Source organism: Anoplolepis gracilipes, chromosome 10 (genome assembly GCF_047496725.1).
Source record: "Anoplolepis gracilipes chromosome 10, ASM4749672v1, whole genome shotgun sequence".
Taxonomy (NCBI): Eukaryota; Metazoa; Arthropoda; class Insecta; order Hymenoptera; family Formicidae; genus Anoplolepis; species Anoplolepis gracilipes.
In genome coordinates, this window is record NC_132979.1 from 2,321,411 (window position 1) to 2,337,217 (window position 15,807).

Consider the following 15,807-nt stretch of genomic DNA (forward strand, 5'->3'; position numbering starts at 1 on the left):
GCGTATATCATTTCGCCTATTGAGTTACGTGCATCCCCGGCACGTGGTCAACACATGGCGCATGCCAAATATAACAAAGCTGTCGCTCGAAATACGCATAGCTCATCGTTGCTCATCTATGGTTTAAAGCGACCTGAAAACGATATAAACACACGTTACAATTGTCTCTCCTTTTATAGCGTTATTCCTTCTATCGAGAACCATATATTGCGATATATTTGTTTTAATACTTTTTTTTTTCTCTTTGTAGATTCCAAGATAATGTTACATCTCCTTTAAGAGAAAAACAAAATAAAAGGAAGCGAAGTAAAAGTGACGCGGTCAAATGAACGAATATTCTAAATAATGGACTTTTACCTTAGAAAAGTTTCCCTCGCAATATACGAATTATTTTCGTGGTTTTCTAATTTTAAAAATTTAGGAGGATTCCGAAGCCTCTCCTCGACTTGCACATTTTGATTCTGGTCTCCTCTTTATTATCTCGAATGCACAAACATTAATGTCTGCGTATTGAATAATATTTAGAATATTTATATTTTTGATTTTAAGAGAGATTCGAGGTGGATTCGGTATTATATCAACTATTTATTATATATGCAAAAAGTCAATATACTCTAAGGATCACACAAGGGTGGTAAATTTTTTTTTCTTGAAATAAGCTGACTCGTATTCTAGAATTATCCGCGCGATAATAATATTAGTAAAAGATCGTACTCTAACGTGGAGTTATTACATAATATACGATTTTATTACCATATTGTCAATTAATCGTAAGGTACAATAAGAATGCGATTTGCTGGATATACATACATATGTGAGCCGACATCGACGGCCAAATGTACTTGATTGTATATTCCTCGCTGTCAATCATTGTCGATAATCATGTTACGAGTGTCGCAAATGTCAAACTTGTGCGATCGTTAGCAAACGAACGTATATTTGTGTGCAAAAAATTAATAGGTACATATGTATATACGTTTATACGTACGTGTTTATACATGCAGGCGGAGAAGAACTTATTCAGATTGTCGAAAAGATTATTAACAAATTAATTAATATTTATAAACAAATAGTGTTGTATAATTAGAAATTACAAAGTACTATAAATGTAGCAACATAAAGGCATTAGGGTAATTTTTTTTTCTGCGATCTCGTCTCGTGTCTCATCTCCCTCTATCTTTTTCGTTCTTTCTCTTTTTCTTCATCGCTCTTTTCCTTCCCTTTTCTCGTGTCTTTGTATCCCGTAATGAATATTGTGTTAATTGTAAGAGCAGACACCGTGTGTGTAAAAAAGGAGATAAATAAGGGGAAGAAAAGAGTCACTGTGATGGTGCTTAAATGAACATTTGATTGATTCTTGATGTATTTTTTTAGAAACATTTGCGGTGAACGATACCAGGACCGGACTCGTCGTATTCTTGCTTGGAGATCCACATTTGCTGGAAGGTGGACAAAGAGGCCAGGATGGAACCGCCGATCCATACGGAGTACTTCCTCTCGGGTGGAGCGATGATCTTGATCTTGATGGTTGAGGGTGCAAGAGCGGTGATTTCCTTTTGCATACGATCAGCGATACCGGGATACATGGTGGTGCCACCGGAGAGAACGGTATTAGCATACAAATCTTTACGAATGTCGACGTCGCACTTCATGATGGAATTGTAAACGGTCTCGTGAATACCGCAAGATTCCATACCCAGGAAGGAAGGCTGGAACAAAGCTTCGGGACAACGGAATCTCTCGTTACCGATGGTGATGACCTGACCATCAGGCAACTCGTAGCTCTTCTCGAGAGAAGTGCTGGCGGCAGCGGTGGCCATTTCTTGTTCAAAGTCCAGGGCGACATAGCAGAGCTTCTCCTTGATGTCTCGGACGATTTCTCGCTCAGCCGTGGTCGTGAAGCTGTATCCTCTCTCGGTAAGGATCTTCATGAGATAGTCGGTAAGATCGCGTCCGGCCAAGTCCAAACGGAGGATGGCATGAGGAAGAGCGTAACCTTCATAGATGGGTACGGTGTGAGAGACACCGTCACCGGAGTCCAGGACGATACCGGTGGTACGACCGGAGGCGTACAGGGAGAGGACGGCTTGAATGGCGACGTACATAGCCGGGCTGTTGAAGGTCTCGAACATAATCTGCGTCATCTTTTCGCGGTTAGCTTTCGGGTTCAGAGGTGCTTCGGTAAGGAGAACCGGATGTTCCTCGGGAGCGACACGCAATTCGTTGTAGAAGGTGTGATGCCAAATCTTCTCCATGTCATCCCAATTGGTGATAATACCGTGCTCGATCGGATATTTCAAAGTCAGGATACCTCTTTTGCTCTGAGCCTCGTCGCCTACATAGCTGTCTTTTTGACCCATACCGACCATCACACCCTAAGAAATGAGATATTATCTTATGTTACGTAAGCGCGTTTAAGTCAGAAAATACATTAACTAAATCAATTTCTTCGATGAATAATTCTAATAGCATTTTTGACTGAAGTAGATTTGAGGGCGGTTTAATCGCTTCGGAAACGATTAAATGTAATTTATGACGTTTCAACTGAAAATACATTTAGATGTAAGTTAGACAAAACTATGATGTTTTCGCTTTTACAATTATTTCTCTTTAGTTCTTCTCAAAATATTATATCTATTGTACATCTATTATGCTAATTAAAAATGATTTTAACAAATCTAATAATAATAACGTTTATCATATCTTGATAGATCTATAATGCGAAGCCAGATACAAATATTTCTCTGACCAACCTGATGACGGGGACGGCCGACGATGCTAGGGAACACGGCGCGCGGTGCATCATCCCCAGCGAATCCGGCCTTGCACATACCGGATCCATTGTCCACAACTAATGCCGCAACATCATCGTCACACATCTTGATTGGCTGTAAGTATTACTTTCTGAGAACACATATTAAAGATATTAAAGATAGTGTAAGTTATTATATTATTAATTATGAAAATATAATGTTTTAGTAATTTTTGATCAACAAATCAATTTGATTAATTTTAAACGAGATTGTATTCGGATTAATACAAAAAATCTAATTATCTTTTACAATTTTTAAGAGATACAAAAAATATTTACAGAATTAATTTTAATTAAGAAATTGAGATAGGATAATCGCGCGGCTAAAGTAAATTTCAAAATTATGTATCATATTAATATTCACTTATGCACATTCACCAGACCACTTATCACTTTACACCGATTATTTGATTATAAATTTACTCATTGCAGATCTCTCTCAATCCGCACCATTTCTAGAAAGTATCATACGATCAACTTTACAAGATTTTGTACTAGTTTCAAATAGTCGCGATATTTCAACATAACATCGTTTCTTTGAATCACTGTCGATCCTGCGATCGCGAAGAGAAGAAGACGAAACGAAGAAGATTCTCAAAAAATGGCGCGAACCGAAGGGGTTGCTGTGATTCACGGCTGCAACTAAGTACAGCGATTTATTACCGTTTGCTGATGTGTTTCGTGGAGCCGAGAAAGAGATCGGCGGACGATCGCTCAGGATCGCGTTTTGTACGTCGTGCAAGAGACCGGCGAGAGCGGCGAGTGGCGCAGTGCCGGCTCCGTGGGGTCCCTTTATCCATATCGGTCGGCGGCCGAAAATAGCGGTCCGCCCCTTACATGGAAATCTGCTGTCCGCATTAACGTTGGGCCGGGAGCCCGCGTTGCCCGTTAGAGTCGGCCTAGTCCTTAGTTCGCCCTAAACAGAGAAGCGGCGGTAGAAGAAGAGGGAGAGGAAGACGTCGAGACGTCGACGCACGGCAACTACGACGACAACTCGGTGGTGGTCGATGGTCCCTGGGTCCAAATAAGGACTCGTCACGAGCCAGGGCTGTCGGCTGCTGCTGCGGGCCTCGATGAAGGGATGAAACACTAAAGGAAATAAGCTTGAAAGGATCAAGGTTTAAGGAATAAAATCTTGAAAAAAAATCGTTATAGAGTTTGAAGCAAATATACGTAAAATTTAACAAGGATTTAACAAAGTACAAATAAAATAGAGTCTAAGAAATAAATAAATTTTGCGAGACCAACTTTTTGAAGAATTAAGCCTAAGAATTGAAACTAAAAATATTAATTTTGAAAAAATAAATTTCAAAGGACTTTAAAAGAATTGACTCTTCAAAATATTGAATCTTAAATGAATAAACTTCAAGGGGTTAATTCTCGCTATAGTGAAAACATCTTGCAGCAGCGTTTTCAAGCATCATGATCGATACAGGTCCTGTTTTGAAATGAAAAATGGCCCATCTGAAAAATATAAATACTTTCTTTTTTTTTAAATAATTGTTTTGATAATATAAGAACATAGATTATTTCATTAGATTCATTAGATGATTTAGATCGTCAAGTCATATTATCTTTGCTTGTATTTTTAACGGATCGCGCTTATAAGACATCAGATGACACGATATGACATCTAATCATATTGATTCATAAGAGTAGAAAGAATTGCGATGCAGAACAAAAGTCTTATTCGCTAATTGCAGCTTTTAATTTACTATAATTGACAGATGCACAGGGCGACTCGCTTGCTCGAGCCATCGCAAAGATCCCCTCCACCTTTTTGCACTGCCGGCAAAGCCGATGCTGGTACCGATTCACATTGCCGAGTTTCAACCCCGAAAGGGCGCACCTTTTGTCGTCGAGCACCTCTTGCTTATCGCTATGTTCGCTGATGGATATCGCGAGGGTAGCTTCAGTGAGAGTGTAGAGAGAAGTAGCCAGATGTTTGTCGAAGAGAATACCAAAGGTAAATGTTTTCATTTTTTCCGAAAAATTAAAAGTGATTTTGAAAAAATTAATTAGCTAGAAAAATTATAATCGCATCAATTAGCAAAATTTAGATTTAGAATGTTTATTTGCAAAATTTGATTTTGTTTATTGTTAATTTATGATGAGAGAGTTAAAAAAAAACAGGCATTTATAATTGATGCGATTAAAGAGTAATTTGGCAGCTATTCTATCGATTACGCAGTTACAGAAATAACCGGCAATTTAGCTATCGTTTAAACTTCTTATACGAATATCTCATACTATTGACTTATTTAATGTGATACAATCACCTTTCCCTATAGTTGCATTTTTTGGCCATAACACAATACAATTTTACTGTACTATTAAACCATTTCTGCCGACGAAATGTGTGAGATACTGCAAAATATACTTTGGTTTGGAAAACTGCCAGATACTCGAGACATCCTCGTCCATGTTTTATGTAATATCACTTATATGCTTTACGTATTTTATGTAACATGAATGTAATTGTATATTTATTAATTTATGTAATGCACATCTATTTACACGTATATACGTCTTGTTGCAGAATTACAAATTTGCGGGACGAGCTTGGATATGCCTGAATCACATGCCTATATTGCTACTGCATCAATGAGAGGTAACGATATTCATACTCATCTCGATAAATGCAATATAGAGTGAATTTTTCTTGTATGATTCTTAATTTCCATATCAGTTGTGCACAAGTATAACGTCTTACCAAACTTTTATATGAGCATGTATAATTTTATCTAATTATACAATAACTAAAAACCATGCAACTTTTTCAAATTTTTAATGTCTTTTTCCAAAGAGAGAAGAATAGAATTGTAGATAAAAATCTTAGATACATTTTATTTATGTAATCCTTGTGCATTTCCACAAATGTATCATGCAGTTCATATATATCAAGTCAATTAATTTTATAATAACAGAAAAGTTCATATCTAAATATTATTAGTTTGAAAGAGCCATAGAATTTACTACGTTAATTTTTTCAGTCAACGGATTAACTAATTAATTTAATTAATTAAAAACCGATGCATAACGTGCTATTTCTTGTAATATTTTAAATAATAAGAAATAATATATCGCGTGAAAAAAAAATTAATAAAAAGTATTCAATTGAACCGCTAATTAATTCTCGTAAAAATATAAGGGTATCGAAGAATGAAAAATTACGAATTAAACGGCTGTAAGAATATAAGATTGATTTATTCCATAGACGTAAACTTATATACAAAAGATGACGTATATGCTCGTATGATGGTCGTTGATAAAAGACTCGCTGCCACGGACCAATAGTAATGATAGTATTATTCGACTAACAGAGATCCAACTAGACAAAGCAATGCGGCAGTGAACGATACATCTTAGGGAAAGGTGTAGCAATAATAACAATAATAATAGTGAATAGCATCGAGCGTAATTGTTTAGAAGCACTTGCGGTGAACGATGCCAGGGCCAGACTCGTCGTACTCTTGTTTGGAAATCCACATTTGCTGGAAGGTGGACAGAGAAGCCAGGATGGAACCGCCGATCCATACAGAGTATTTCCTTTCGGGTGGAGCGATGATTTTGATCTTGATGGTTGAAGGCGCGAGAGCGGTGATTTCCTTTTGCATACGATCAGCAATACCGGGATACATGGTGGTACCGCCGGAGAGAACATTGTTGGCATAGAGATCCTTACGGATATCGACGTCGCACTTCATGATGGAATTGTAGACGGTCTCGTGGATACCGCAAGATTCCATACCCAAGAAGGAAGGTTGGAAGAGAGCTTCGGGTGTACGGAACCTCTCGTTACCGATGGTGATGACCTGACCATCAGGCAACTCGTAGCTCTTCTCGAGAGAAGTGCTGGCGGCAGCGGTGGCCATTTCTTGTTCAAAGTCCAGGGCGACATAGCAGAGCTTCTCCTTGATGTCTCGGACGATTTCTCGCTCAGCCGTGGTCGTGAAGCTGTAGCCTCTCTCAGTAAGGATCTTCATGAGGTAGTCGGTAAGATCGCGTCCGGCCAAGTCCAAACGGAGGATGGCATGGGGAAGAGCGTAACCTTCGTAGATGGGTACGGTGTGAGAGACACCGTCACCGGAATCCAGGACGATACCGGTGGTACGACCGGAGGCGTACAGGGAGAGGACGGCCTGAATGGCGACGTACATAGCCGGGCTGTTGAAGGTCTCGAACATAATCTGCGTCATCTTTTCGCGGTTAGCTTTCGGATTCAGAGGTGCTTCGGTAAGGAGGACCGGGTGTTCCTCAGGAGCGACACGCAATTCGTTGTAGAAGGTGTGATGCCAGATCTTCTCCATGTCATCCCAATTGGTGATGATACCGTGCTCGATCGGATATTTCAAAGTCAGGATACCTCTTTTGCTCTGAGCCTCGTCTCCCACATAGCTGTCCTTTTGACCCATACCAACCATCACACCCTGATGACGGGGTCGACCGACGATCGAGGGGAAGACGGCGCGAGGAGCGTCGTCTCCGGCAAATCCGGCTTTGCACATACCGGAGCCATTGTCTACGACCAGGGCAGCTACTTCGTCGTCACACATTGTGGCTTTTTTTCGATTTCAACTTTCTGTAACAAAAATAATATTGATATCTCTCAGTCTACAATAATTATAGCGCCAATGTTTTATATAATAATCATCGCTCATGGTTGGATGATACCTATTATTTGTAATCTCATCTTATTATCGTATCTGATATGTTAACATCAAAGATTATTCTCACTTTTTTCAGAAAAGATTCACGTTATGCATCACTAACACTTTCTAACGTAAAAAGAATTTTAATTAAAACTAATTGTGTAAATATGATAAGATAAGAAGATATAGATAAGATAAGAAGATATAAAGTATCGATATTCTATTACATAATAAGAAACAACAGAAATTAAAATCAAATTGAAAATTGTATAGTCTAAGTCGCGAAAACTAAATATTGGTATTTCTGTTTTTTAATATTGCAAGACAAAACTAATTGCGTGTATTAAAAAAATATCGACTAAATGAATAAGTCTTTAATGCACAATTCTCTTTTTTTCCCGCGAATTATTTATTTTTAATATTTATTTTAAAGATATAATAATTTTAAAAAATTATATAATTTTTAAAAGTAAAAAATAACGATAAAACGATAAGAAAATTATTTCATAACTAATAATAATACATTACAGGTTTCAGGAATTCCTCGATGGATAAACGTGGCATAATTCTTTACGAATGAAAATTCTAAATTGTTTCGAAACGGATGTTCAATTAGAGAGAAGAAGAATTGATTATTTACAAAAAAAAAAAAAAAAATAATTTAGTATCTGATGATAGAGGCGAATTTTGAGAGTTCTTCGATAAAATTGTTCCACGGTTGCGTGAAGCCAGAATTGACCCAGTTGCCTATAAAGCGATAGGCAACGCGGCCCCAACGTCGTGGCGCTATTTTTGCTCGACGCGTCGCTAACTTTAGACATGCGGCCGACGGACGCTCCCTAATAAGTTCAAGCGACGATTATGGTGGTCGACGCCGCCGCCGCCACAGCCAACGACGACGGATAAAACATAACGCCCCGCCGCGAGGCAGCGGCGAGCGTGCCAAAATTATGCCTGCCCGCGCGGAAAAGGAACCAACGTGGTTGCACGGCCGAAGACCTCGACTATATGATTATGAACATGACGACAAAGAGATACGCGAGAGTAATGTTGGTTTAACATTAACGTCGCTTCTAACTCGTCCCTGGTATCTCGTTAGTTGTAATTCTAGAAAGAGACCGGGTGTGAACTATGTTTAAAGTTCACCGACAATTGAGAAAACTGATGCTTAGAGGAATGAGTAATTTTAGGAATCAACAGAAAGCACAAGAGTGCGATTCACAGAGGATAGAACCTTTAATGGACATGGAAGCAACCGCGAATAATATCGCAAATATATAATGATAATTTATGACTCGTTAATTTTTTAACACAAGTAAGTGAAAAAATTAATTAATAAAATAAAATAAAATATAAAAGATTTTTTAATTGTTATAAAATAATTTTTATATTTTGTTTATTTAAACCTATCGGTTTTTTCTTTTTCAAAATATATTGTATGATATAAATGTTACATAATAACTTGTATCATAATATGATACTAACTTGTACAAGCTTAAATTTTAAAACATCTATAATATAATTTTTTTTTAATCACTTTTTTTTAGATAAATTTAATTTTAATACGATAATATTTTCTGGCATCAGTGTATGTGCTAGTAAGAATTTACAATATACTTTACTTTTAGTATTTTATTTTCGCAATGAAATTTTGACCTTCACTTATTAGAGTTTCGCAGCCAACAGTGGACAACCAACTTTGGCTGAGAAAGACTTAAGTAAAGATCAAATCTAAGAGGATATTGTGAATACTTTCTAACACGTATACTAACGCTCGAACTCTCGTATTTACTTATTGTATTATCATTACTTGGATCCTATTCTAAATGATCTGTTAAAAATTGAGAATTACACAACACGTGCTATATTGAAATTTAATTTAATTCAATTTTATTTTATTTTATTTATGCTTAAATTTTTTTCTTAATTTTGCAAATAATCTATATATCTATTATTCTAATTAAACAATTTATCTTGAAAAATATTTCCTTAACTGTCACAGTAATTACTTTTCTAGTACTATTTAACACTGCTAGAAAGGAGATATTAATATTATAATTTAGTTAGAAAATTAGTCGATGAATATTCTTAACTTTGTTATTTATAATATTTTCAAATATTATTTAACATAATAATATACTGTTAAAATTGATGCGTTAAATGTTGGACATTTTGAGATTAAAATTAATTTAATCGGAACAGGTCTCGCTCACTGCATGTTTATCAGGATGACGGATAATATGCTATATGACACAACAATTGTATGAGTTGACAATGCGCCAAGAGTGGATCTCAATGGGTACAGTGATATGCTGCGAACTTGAACTTCTTTGAGGAATCGTCAACAAACTGAAGATTTTCTTAGGTAAATAACGATATATCAAATTAATTATAACCAGATAAGATCTATGATATCACGATTGCAATATCTCGAAATAAGCAACCATTAATAAACACTTCCAGATTTGATTCAGATCTAATCTATCGATTAAAATTAAAAAGAAAGAAAGAGAAATAGATATATAAAAGATATAAAAATTAAAAAGAAAGAAAGAGAAATAGATATATGAAAGATATAAAAATATGAATAAACTGAAGATTTTTAATTTAAATACCTCTAATAATATATAATGGATTTTGAAAATAATTGAAAATATAACGAGTACGATTCTTTGCTTTAAATATTATTGAATTTAGATGTTTCAACCATAGAAATAATTTTTAATAGTATTAAATACTTATTTAGTAAATTTAGAATCTTGACTAAACAAAAATAAAAATAATAAAAAAGCTATTACTTCGAGAATTGCTGGTTATCACGAATAATCCTTTTATGGTACAGCAGCTTATCACTTGTTTGCTAATCACTACAGTACGCGAATATGTCGATAAGATGTCTTCAATAGAGCAGGCAGGAAGCGATTGTGTTCTCCAGAGAAGGGAGAGATGTAATATCCCGGAAGTATAGCGGAAATTCGTGCGAAAATTGACTACGTGTCTACGTACCGTGCACGGGACAGAGGTGGAGCGGCGTCTGTGCCTCGGCGGCGTCGCGACGTCGATTATATGCTCTCGTTTGGACGCCCCCGCATTTTCGTGGGATGGTGCTTACTCGACAGGCACGAAAAAGGCATCGCCTCGCAGGGCGTCGCGACGCTCGCCGAACTTAGGCGGCCGCGGCCCCTAAGCGGATCGACGTATACGCTTTACCGGTTTGGAAATACTCCGTGGCGCGTTTCTGCGTTGAGCTTTGGAATGCTGGTCGTTTCAACAAAAATTAAACTGAATTGCTTAATTTTTTTTCCTTCCTCTGGGAAATATTTCGATAAATATTAATTAAACCAATAGAATTGACACACAGCTAATAACATTATATTGCATTGAGATATTTGTATTTATTTTTGAAAGTTCTCCTTCTCGTGACAAAATAATTTTTAGTGTAAAAATATGTTGTAAAGCTAATATATTATATTGAGAAATATATGTATATTTATGACGAGAGTACAATGAACAAAACTTCAATTTTGAGATTCGAAATCAATATGTCGAACTATTACATAAAAATTATATCATTATTTATATATGTATATATATTCATTATATTATATGTCTACAATCTCGCATTTAAATAATAAGAATATCTAGGAGCATAATATATATATCTATCTGTAAAAATATATTTTTGTATGCTTATTTTGGATAGACCACTTTATTTTATGAAAGCAAATATCGTAAACTTTTCTTCGACACAATTATACAAGACATATGTAATGTATGTATATGTTAGGTTTTACTTTATATTTTTTTGTAAAAACAGCTTTAAAAAAAATACCGTATAAGAATTTAATTTATATAGAATCTTATTCCAAATTTATATAACTCTATCTTATTTATAAATTCAGCTTGAAATTGTAATTATATACGTGAAACTTTCTTGGAAAATAATCATCTCAGCGAAATAAAGACATTATCCATATATCAATGAACAGAAAACGGAAGAGTCGAAAAAGGTTCGATAAAAGCAAAAATCATGCTCTGACGAATATCAAGGAGGTAACAGAAATACTTTGAGATTACGCGATGCGACCGAAATAAACTGTATCTTCTTTGCAAGAGCTTTTATCGTTGATACTCTCGTCCTTAAATATCAATGGAACATTCAAACGCGTCCACGAAAGTTTCTTAGAGATAATAAATATGAACAAATCTGATGATTCATGACGATTGGAAACAAATTTGTTCGTTCTTTTGCATTTTTTAGACGAGTAACCATAATGTTTAGTCGATTATTTAGATGAATAATCGGAGCGATACTCGATAATTCTTGTTGTGGAAAAAGTCTAGCAATGAATAGGAAAAAATTATATAATAGAAAATTAATTTAAAATAGGATAAATTGTATCAGGCCAAGATTACTCATCGCGACATTCTACACGATAAAAGTTATTTTAAAATTTCGCAAATCTCTACTTTGTCGTGATCAAAGACAAATTTGGATGCGGGAATGATGCAAGAAGACTAACATAATCGCGAAACGGGAAAATGCCAAGTAACAAAATTGAATTTTAACGACAATGTTAAGTAATACTTGAAACCAAGTTTTGCGAAATGTATAAATAAATTTTCTTCCCTCTCTTTAATTGTGATTAAAAGGATAAAAGAAATAAAAAGGAAGACTATTTTGTACATATTTATATATTCTTAGGCCAATTTTTTTTGTTTTAAATATAAATTTGCAAAGTAAAATAAAAATAATATTTTCAGGTATATATAGTTTATTTAAAAATTCATGTGATTGTACAACGATATGTGGAAAGAAACTTGAGAAAATAAATGGAAGTTTGAGGAATTGTCTGTGACGAGAAGAGTTTGAAAGTGCCAGAATTATGCTAAATAAATCAAATATGCGAGGTAATGTAAAAGATTATACAACAGTAAACGAGAGTGTAGAGTGACATAATGTATATTTGACTTGACTTTGACATCGTATAACAATATTTATAATAATATAGTGTAATATTTACAAAATAAGTTAAAGTATAGAAGTACACATCGGTAGAGCTTAGTTGGCAGACTAGACATAATTATAAGTAATACATATTGAGAGACGATTGATTTCTCGGACGGTGATGAAGGACGCTCGCGCGACAGTGAATAAAGCGCGACCTTTCCGAAGTAGTCTCGAATTCGTTGCCAAGCACAATCCGTGATCCTTACATATCCTTTCGCTTCTTCCAGAATGTTCCTTTCTCAATAGAAAGATGCACCTGGTTTCTTTCCATGTATCCTTCAACGACTTTTTGATGCTTGACTACGTCCAGGCTACAACGAACAAAGTCCTGTGACGAGAGCCAATACCACCGACCACTACCTCGGCCATGATGACGCCAAGTGAGTAATGATGTCGTTGCACGCAGTCTTACAAAGGCTGCGGCGACGAAGATGATCAATTAGGCCGTTGTTATTTGTGCACAATGAGCGAGGCCGCGACAATGATGATTTGATGATATCCCATGATGATTGAGAATCGGTAATGATGTTTCTTGTAGCAGCTTGATCGTTCAGTGCAGAGCATGCTAGTTATGCGTTCTTCCTGAACTAGGATGATATTCTTTCGACGAAGATTGCACTGTTGCGTCGATGATTGTGTCATGACGCGTTTAGAAGCATTTGCGGTGGACAATGCCAGGGCCGGACTCGTCATATTCTTGCTTAGAAATCCACATCTGTTGGAAGGTAGACAAGGAGGCTAAGATGGAACCACCAATCCATACGGAGTACTTCCTCTCAGGTGGAGCGATAATCTTGATCTTGATGGTAGAAGGTGCGAGAGCGGTGATTTCCTTTTGCATACGATCAGCGATACCAGGGTACATGGTGGTACCACCAGAGAGAACGTTGTTGGCATAGAGGTCTTTACGGATATCGACGTCGCACTTCATGATGGAATTGTAAACAGTCTCGTGGATACCGCAAGATTCCATACCCAGGAAGGAAGGTTGGAAGAGAGCCTCAGGTGTACGGAACCTCTCGTTACCGATGGTGATGACTTGACCATCAGGCAACTCGTAGCTCTTCTCGAGAGAAGTGCTGGCGGCAGCGGTAGCCATTTCTTGTTCAAAGTCCAGGGCGACATAGCAGAGTTTCTCCTTGATATCGCGAACGATTTCTCGCTCAGCCGTAGTGGTGAAGCTGTAGCCTCTCTCGGTGAGGATCTTCATGAGGTAATCGGTAAGATCGCGTCCAGCCAAGTCCAAACGGAGGATGGCATGAGGAAGAGCGTAACCTTCGTAGATGGGTACGGTGTGAGAGACACCATCACCGGAGTCCAGGACGATACCAGTGGTACGACCGGAGGCGTACAGGGAGAGAACGGCCTGAATGGCGACGTACATAGCCGGGCTGTTGAAGGTTTCGAACATAATCTGCGTCATCTTTTCTCGGTTAGCTTTCGGGTTCAGAGGTGCTTCGGTAAGGAGGACCGGATGTTCCTCAGGCGCGACACGCAATTCATTGTAGAAGGTGTGATGCCAGATCTTCTCCATGTCATCCCAATTGGTGATGATACCGTGCTCGATCGGATATTTCAAAGTCAGGATACCTCTTTTGCTCTGAGCCTCGTCGCCTACATAGCTGTCCTTTTGACCCATACCAACCATCACACCCTGATGACGGGGTCGACCGACGATCGAGGGGAAGACGGCGCGAGGAGCGTCGTCTCCGGCAAAACCGGCTTTGCACATACCGGAGCCATTGTCTACGACAAGAGCGGCTACTTCGTCGTCACACATCTTGTTGCTGCTGCTTTAGTTTCTCTGTAAAAAAAATGTGTGATTTAAGTTTAACTCGTTGAATCTAACAGAAATTAATTTATTATAAGGTGTAATATGTTCTTAGACAGTTTTTTATCTTAAACTTGAAATAATATTTATATAATTTTGTTTATTTTTTTAATATAATATTCACTTTTAGTTTTATGTAGTTTTATATAATCTCAATCTAATATCTTTGTTCAATGAAATTCGCGGAAACAATTATATACTGATTTCTTAAAAAAGTATAATCCGACATTCATAGTTTAAATTAATTATATTTTTATTTTCAGGAATATTGAAGCTATTTAATAATAAGAAAGGTAAGAATTTCAACAGGGTGACAATTTCTACTTTTCAAATGTGAATGGATCAAATGGATATTTCTTATACTTTCCCAAAAAATCCGAATTTTTCTTATGAGATAATTATAAAACTGATTGAAACAACATTATTTTTTAAATTTATTATTGAATTCAAGCTATCAACTAAAAGGTACATTTAAATTTACTAATTATTCAATATTTATATAATTGATTGTTATAAGTTATTTTTTTTATTAATATATGCAGAATTTTTTCTTTCCGAATGATTCTTCTCAATAATTTACTGAATAATAATACGTTTCAGTCAATACACTTAAAAATCAATTCAATCTCTTCCATCAAACTATTCGATTTAACATAAACGCGATCCCACAATTAAACTCATCCTTTCAATCAAAATCCTCCGCTCTTTATACACAAACGCGTTTTCACTTTTTTTTCTTTTCAAAATCCTCGAATCGAGCTTCTCACCGGCACTTCTAGCTTTTATAATCCTCGCGCAAAACTTCCGAGTGACCACAAGCGTAAGCACGACGAACGAAAAAGATGCGCTGATCTTTGCTACTAACCGTGGGGGTGGGTTGTGAATTGGCGGGCGGCTGAGGAGCGGCTGAGACCCGAGGGCGTCGCGACGCCAGATATAACGTCCGCGATGCGATGCGCGACGCTACCGAAGATGGGCACGCGGGACGCTTCCAGAACTGGCCAGCGACGCTGCCCACGCTTCGCGCCTAGGCACGAAGTGGGTGGTGGATGCGTATACGACCAGGAAGCTTTTGGGCGAGAACGGCGGCGACGCCGTTCGTGCTCGTCGCGTCGCGACGCGTCAGCCCTCGTCATAGTCGTTCTCCTCCTTCTCTCTTCTCTCTTCCATCTTCTCTTCATCTTCTCTTCATCTTCTTCTTGTTCGCACTCTCTTGGAAATCCCCGCGGAACGGTCGACATCTCCTAATCTAGACATTAACGCGGACCATTGCTGATCGTCCGTTGCAGTTATCTGTTGTTCGTCTACCGTAACTCTCGTCGAGCGATAATCTATCTCGCAGTTAGATATCCAGAAAGATTTTTCGACGATTGAATGTGCAATTTATAAATTTACGTGGTTTGATTTTTTTTGTTAAATTTTTTCGGATAATATTTAGAGAAATTACTTTCTAAGATAAGATTTGTACGCAGTTTTTTAACTTTTAATAATTTTTTAAGAA

General features: G+C 37.0%; 3 protein-coding genes across 4 annotated transcripts; all 3 read right to left on the reverse strand.

Annotated features, from left to right (window-relative positions):
- Positions 1–721: 721 nt before the first annotated feature.
- Positions 722–3,614, reverse strand: LOC140670617 (actin, muscle). Its single transcript, XM_072901318.1, has 3 exons — positions 3,476–3,614; positions 2,754–2,904; positions 722–2,375 (listed from the first exon to the last, which is right to left on the reverse strand). The coding sequence occupies exons 2-3, from the start codon at positions 2,877–2,879 to the stop codon at positions 1,371–1,373; spliced, it is 1,131 nt and encodes a 376-aa protein (XP_072757419.1). The 5' UTR covers positions 2,880–2,904; positions 3,476–3,614; the 3' UTR covers positions 722–1,370.
- A 2,386-nt stretch (positions 3,615–6,000) lies between these two features.
- Positions 6,001–10,616, reverse strand: LOC140670618 (actin-5, muscle-specific). The gene is made up of 2 exons (XM_072901319.1): positions 10,471–10,616; positions 6,001–7,394 (listed from the first exon to the last, which is right to left on the reverse strand). Exon 2 carries the CDS (start codon positions 7,366–7,368, stop codon positions 6,238–6,240), a length of 1,131 nt encoding a protein of 376 aa, XP_072757420.1. The 5' UTR covers positions 7,369–7,394; positions 10,471–10,616; the 3' UTR covers positions 6,001–6,237.
- Positions 10,617–12,411: 1,795 nt separating this feature from the next.
- On the reverse strand, positions 12,412–15,305 carry LOC140670573 (actin-5, muscle-specific). 2 transcript variants are annotated; one of them, XM_072901235.1, is made up of 2 exons: positions 15,172–15,305; positions 12,412–14,279 (listed from the first exon to the last, which is right to left on the reverse strand). In XM_072901235.1, the coding sequence occupies exon 2, from the start codon at positions 14,253–14,255 to the stop codon at positions 13,125–13,127; it is 1,131 nt and encodes a 376-aa protein (XP_072757336.1). In that variant the 5' UTR covers positions 14,256–14,279; positions 15,172–15,305; the 3' UTR covers positions 12,412–13,124. The 2 variants fall into 2 exon arrangements, with proteins under 2 accessions (XP_072757336.1, XP_072757337.1); XM_072901236.1 differs by having other exon boundaries at positions 15,074–15,205.
- Between the last annotated feature and the right edge of the window lie 502 nt (positions 15,306–15,807).

What these genes read in the sequence shown, in the direction of transcription:
- LOC140670618 (XM_072901319.1), bottom strand. Translation starts at nt 7,368, where the DNA reads ATGTGTGACGACGAAGTAGCTGCCCTGGTCGTAGACAATGGCTCCGGT.
- LOC140670573 (XM_072901235.1), bottom strand. Translation starts at nt 14,255, where the DNA reads ATGTGTGACGACGAAGTAGCCGCTCTTGTCGTAGACAATGGCTCCGGT.
- LOC140670617 (XM_072901318.1), bottom strand. Translation starts at nt 2,879, where the DNA reads ATGTGTGACGATGATGTTGCGGCATTAGTTGTGGACAATGGATCCGGT. An exon ending in TCGGCCGTCCCCGTCATCAG is followed by an intron (nt 2,376 to 2,753) that starts GTTGGTCAGAGA and finishes CTCATTTCTTAG; the next exon opens with GGTGTGATGGTCGGTATGGG.